General features: G+C 65.4%; 3 protein-coding genes across 3 annotated transcripts; all 3 read left to right on the top strand.

The window, feature by feature from the left end:
• Nucleotides 1-624: 624 nt before the first annotated feature.
• Nucleotides 625-1,877, top strand: OT_ostta02g04560 (Translation elongation/initiation factor/Ribosomal, beta-barrel; the record flags this gene model as incomplete). The annotated part of the gene is made up of 2 exons (XM_022985168.1): nt 625-840; nt 1,332-1,877. 2 exons carry the CDS (start codon nt 625-627, stop codon nt 1,875-1,877), a joined length of 762 nt encoding a protein of 253 aa, XP_022840849.1.
• Nucleotides 1,878-2,263: 386 nt separating this feature from the next.
• OT_ostta02g04550 (Patatin/Phospholipase A2-related) lies at nt 2,264-3,976 on the top strand (the record flags this gene model as incomplete). Its single annotated transcript, XM_003075251.2, has 1 exon — nt 2,264-3,976. One exon carries the CDS (start codon nt 2,264-2,266, stop codon nt 3,974-3,976), a length of 1,713 nt encoding a protein of 570 aa, XP_003075299.2.
• A 144-nt stretch (nt 3,977-4,120) lies between these two features.
• On the top strand, nt 4,121-5,377 carry OT_ostta02g04540 (Phosphomannose isomerase, type I, conserved site; the record flags this gene model as incomplete). The annotated part of the gene is made up of 1 exon (XM_022985167.1): nt 4,121-5,377. One exon carries the CDS (start codon nt 4,121-4,123, stop codon nt 5,375-5,377), a length of 1,257 nt encoding a protein of 418 aa, XP_022840848.1.
• Nucleotides 5,378-5,517: the final 140 nt, after the last annotated feature.

The raw sequence follows: 5,517 nt of genomic DNA, 5'->3' as shown, positions 1-5,517 counted from the left end.
GCGTGACGTCGCCATGGGGGGTCACGGATGAGTCACGACTCGTCAATGTAAGTACGACGTACGTGAGCGCCACAAAGGTCAGTATTTACTTCACCGTGAGATCGAGCCAGCCCCCTCGGTTGGGTACAATTCAAATCACGATCGAAATCACGCCCCGAAACTTCGTGCGTCGAATCACGAGCACGACTCATAGATCGTGATTTCACCGTTCGAGCGCGCGCGAACCGCGTCGCGCTACAGGGTTCGACCGGTGACGCGATGGACGTCTCGTCGCCGTACGTCCTCGACGCCGGTGACGACATGTCGCGTAGTGACGGTCACGTCGTACCCATCACTGTTAATATAATAAAACGAATACGCTTTACGTCCCCTTCATGTGAAATCACGATCTCAATCACGATCTCCATCACGACGTCGTGATTTCACATCACGAGCACCACCCATAGAGTGGTCGTGTTTTCCCCGATCGACGGACCACGTCGAGGACGCGAGCGCCCCCCCCTCGTTTTACCCCCTCAAAGCCTTGAGTCACGACGTCACGACTCTAGGGTTTAAACCCTCGAGCCGGCGCCCGTCGTCGCGCTCGCGGTGACGTGTCGCGGCGGCGCCCACATCGCGCCCGGCATGTTCGCCGCCCCCGACCGCGCGTTCGCGCCCTCGCGCGCCGCGATCGCGGTGAAACTCACGCGCGGGCGACGGGCGCCCGTGACGCGCGCGCGCTTGGACGCGGGCGTCGGCGCGTTCGGGAGCAAGGCTGGGATGACGCACGTGTTCACCCCCGAGGGCTTGTGCGTCCCGGTGACCGTGATCGCGGTGCGCGAAGGGAACGTCGTGACGCAGGTACGAGACGGAGAAAATACGAGTGATCGATCGCGCGCGGTGATGGGGTCGGACGCGCGTCGGGGGGGCGAGGCGAAGGGGGGGATGGCGAATCGCGAACGAGGGTCTCGCGCGTCGCGCCGAAGGGCGTGTCCGTCGGTGGACGCGACGCGGCGTGTGTGAGCGAAGGCGTGACCGCGGCGTCGGGGGTGGTGTCGTGCGACGCGCGCGGTGTCGTCGAGAGGTCGTCGGTGGTGGCGACGAGGACGTCGTCGGTGGCGCGCGACGCGGGCGCGGGGCGGAACAAGCCCTAGGGCGGGCGTCGCGACGCGGCGCGACGGGTCACGGACGCGCGTCGAGGGGGCGTCGAGGACGCGTCGATGGATGCGGTCGATGGATGCGATCGATCGATGCGTGGGGCGAGCGCGCTCGCGGGTCACGCGTCGATGCGATCGATCGAGTGAGTGATGACTCGGATGACTGACGGGAAACTCGGCTCGCGCGCGACGTAGGTGAAGACGGAGGCGACGGACGGATACAACGCCGTGCAAGTCGGCTACGACGCCGTGAAGGAACGCCAACTCACCAAGCCGGAGGCTGGCCACTGCAAAAAGGCGGGCGCGCCCGCGCTCAGGCACTTGGAGGAATTCCGCCTTCGCGACGCCCCCGAATACGAAGTCGGCGCCAAGATTAACGTGTCCGAATTGTTCAAGGAGGGTGATAAGGTTGACGTCCGCGGTCGATCGATCGGTAAGGGCTTCCAAGGCGCGGTGAAACGATATGGGTTCTCCCGCGGTTTGATGACGCACGGTTCGAAGTCGCACCGCCAACACGGTTCCATCGGCTCCGGTACCAACCCGGGTCGCATTTACCCGGGGAAGCGCATGCACGGTCACATGGGCGACGAAATGGTGACCATCAAGGGTTTGACGGTCATGTCCGTCGAGGACGACTGCATCATCGTCAAAGGGAACGTTCCGGGCAAGTCTGGCGCGCTTTGCAAGGTGACGCCCAACAAGAAGGTCGGCGACGCCAAGTGGGAACCGCGCTTCGCCTAGGCGACGTCATCCTCGGGGAACTCCGCTAGACATCGTTCCGCGTACCATCATTAGCTCGATTTAATCCATTTGCGACAGCGACAGATCACCACGCCCTCGACCGCGTCGCCGCGGCGCGCGTCCATCGACGCACGGCGCCCCACCGTCGGTCCCGGTCGGTCCACCCATCGGTCGTGCCAAGCCTGACACGTCATCGACCGTTGCGTCGTCTCGCGCGCGTCGACGCGTCCACGACGACGCGCGCGCGGTGCGACGGGGCGGACACGTGCGGGAAAATACATCGAATCGATCGCGCGCGTCGTCGTCCCGTTCCTTCGCTCGCGTCGTCGGTGCGGCGTCGTCGCGCGCGATCGAATCATCCATCGCGCGCGACGACGCGCGTGGTCATGAATGCGATCGATGCGACGAACACGAGAGGCGTGCGCGCGTGTGCGTCGACCGCGCGCGTCGGGTGGAAACGTCACCGCGCGCGAGGGCGATCGACGCGCGCGCGCGCGACGGCGAGAGGACGGGAGAGGGATGGATGCGCGCGCGGGGCGCTGGACGCGCTGCGAGACGCGACGCGGCGGGACGGAAGCGCGTCGGAGGGACTGGTGTGCGACGTCTCGGCGGGGAAACCGGCGTTAGGGAACGGGGTGCGGAATGTGTTCCCGGTGCCGCTGTCGATCGCGCACGATGAGGCGTTCGAGAGGCGGTTGTCGGCGCTCGGAGCGACGGCGAACGGGACGGAGGACGTGCTCGAGGCGTTGAAGCGACGACGCGCGGAGGGATCGAAGCCGGGATCGAGAGGGGATGGATTGAAGATTGGACTCGTGGTCGAGGGCGGGGGGATGCGCGGATGCATCAGCGCCGGCGCCGTGGGCGCGCTTCTGGATGAGGGATATTACGACTGCTTCGACGCGGCGTACGGGTCGAGCGCGGGGGCGATGAATTTGACGTATTACCTCGCGAAACAGCCGGAGGGTGTGCGGGCGTACGAGCAAGATCTCTGCGACGGCACGTTTTTAGATCTCAAGCGTCACCTGGCGCGGCGATTGACGGTGATCAAGGAGGCGCACGTGGACCTGGTGCGACCAATCGTGCGCTTCGGTCGACGGTCTCAGAACTCCATCGCGGCGAGAAACGGGGCGAACACGATAGAGGAGGCGACGATGGCGGACGTCGCCACGCTAGCAGAAAATTTAGTCGTCGCGAGCGAGGAAGCGGCGGCGGATGCCAAGTATTCGGTGGATCCGGCGATGAACGTGCACTTCTTGCTCGATCGCGTCATGGGCGGAGAGACGGGAAAGCCGCTCAATTGGGACAACGTCATCAACGCCCCCGTGCCGCTTAAAGTTGTCGCCACGTCATTGGATACGATGACGACGGTGATTCTGGAAGATTTCAAGGATGAGCAAGATCTGAAGAAGTGTCTGTTGGCGAGCGCGCGCGTACCGGCGCTCGCCGGCGCTTCGCCCGTGGTGCACCGAGGGCATCGTCTCGTGGACGCCGCCGTGCTCGAACCGGTTCCCGTACACGCGGCGGTGCACGACGATTGCACGCACGTGCTCGTTTTACTCACCGCGGCGCACAAGACGGACACTGAGGCGGACGCCAGGAACGTCGAGACGCGCGACAACAGGCGCTTCCTCGGGAGGATTCGCGACAGGTTGAGACGCATCGCGCGTCGCCCCAAGGCGCGCCAAGTCGCCACCGCGGCCGCCTCTGAGGAGAGCGTGAGCGCGTTGAACAAATCGATCGATGACCCGGTGATGAAGCCGAAACCGGCGCAATCGGCGCTGTATAGGGCCATACGAAACCTCCTCTTCGCCCCGTCGTACATGGGTCCGATTTGGCGTCTCCACGACGCCTTCGCGAACGAGCTTCAGACCCGTCACGGTTGGCGCGCGCGAGACGTCTTCGTGCCGTCCACGGCCAAGAATGCGTTCCACCCCATCAAGATCGCCACCATCGCTCCCGACGGTCCCGCGTCGCGAGCGATGTCTCCGCTGTGCGTCGACCCCGAGCTCATCGCCGCCGCTCGAGTCGAGGGCGCCGCCGCCACCTTGCGCGCGCTCGCCGGGTGCGACGATATCACCGCCCTCGAGCGCGCGCGATGACTTTCGACGCGCATGTATACACGTGTACACGTACCGATATCATCGCACCAGACACGTCACGTCGCCCGCGCGTCGCGTCGTCGTCGCCGCTCGTCCCGCATCCGTCGCGTCGTCGCCCATCCGCACATCGCGCCGTCGCGCCCGATGCGCGAGCTCCGATGCGCGACGCAGCGCTACGACTGGGGCGTCGTCGGTTCGGGGCTCTGTCGCGCCCTCGGCGCCGCGAACGCCGCGCGGAACGGTGCGAACGTCGACGACGCGTTCATGGATGGACCGCACGCCGAGCTCTGGATCGGCACACATCCGAACGGTATGTCCGTGTTGAGCGACACCGGCGTCGATCTGCGCGCGCACGTGGCGGAGAATCAAGTCCAGTGCCTCGGCGCGCGCGTGATCGATCGGTTCGGGGACGGTGGGAGGTGTGACGTGCCGTTTTTGATGAAGATTCTGAGCGTCGCAAAGGCGCTGAGCGTCCAGGCGCACCCGGATAAAAAATTAGCGAAGGAGTTACACGCGAGAGATCCGAAGAACTACAGGGACGATAATCATAAACCGGAGATGGCGCTGTGCGTGAGCGAACGATTCGAAGCCATGAGTGGATTCGCGTCGGCGAGGGAGGTTTGGGAAAACGCGCGGGCGCACGAAGAGTTGAGACGGGCGGCGAGCGACGAGGAGGCGTGGAGCGATCTCGAGCGCGCGCTCGCGGCGGGTAAGGGAGACGACGATGATGAGGTGAAGGGTGCGTTTAAACGAGTGTTCACGGCGCTCATGACGGCGGAGAAAGCGACGGTGGAGCGCGAATTGGCTTTGATGCGGACGCGCGTCGCGGCGAAGGAATCGAGAGACGCCAAGGAGTCCCTCTTCCTGCGGCTGTGTGCGCAGTATCCGGGCGACGTCGGCGCGTTCTGCGCGTTCGTGTTGAATTACGTCACGATCACTCCCGGTCAGGCGATCGTCATGGCGGCGAACGAGCCGCACGCCTACCTCTCGGGCGACTGCGTCGAGGTCATGGCGACGAGCGACAACGTCGTCCGCGCCGGACTCACGCCCAAGTTTCGCGACGTGCGCGTCCTGTGCGACATGCTGACGTACACATTGGGCCCCCCGGAAATCTTAACCGGCGACGTCATCGACGCGTGCACGCGCAGATACGTTCCACCGTTCGAGGAATTCGTCCTGGACGTCGTCGCGTGCGCCTCGGGCTCGACGCACGTCGCCGCCGCGCGAGACGGTCCCTCCGTGTGGATCGTCCACCGAGGCGCGTGTCGCGCGACGTCCAGCGCGGATGGGCGCACCCTCGCCCTCACCCCGGGCGCCGCCCTCTTCATCGACGCCGGTGAATCCCTCGACGTCGCCGCGTCGGAGGACTTCGTCGCCTACGTCTCCAGCACCAACGTGTGAGTTCCATACAGTAGGATTTCCAACACCATGAAAACCCCATGCACACCGCACTCGCGCGCGCGTGACGCCACCGACCTCCCGTCGCGCGCGCGATCGCCCGCGCGACGCCCCGCGTTCGCCCGCGCGTCGCCTCGATCGCG

Source organism: Ostreococcus tauri (assembly GCF_000214015.3).
Source record: "Ostreococcus tauri WGS project CAID00000000 data, contig chromosome 02, whole genome shotgun sequence".
Lineage (NCBI taxonomy): Eukaryota > Viridiplantae > Chlorophyta > Mamiellophyceae > Mamiellales > Bathycoccaceae > Ostreococcus > Ostreococcus tauri.
Note: the sequence above shows the minus strand (reverse complement) of the source record. Positions and strands in the feature narration are given on the sequence as shown.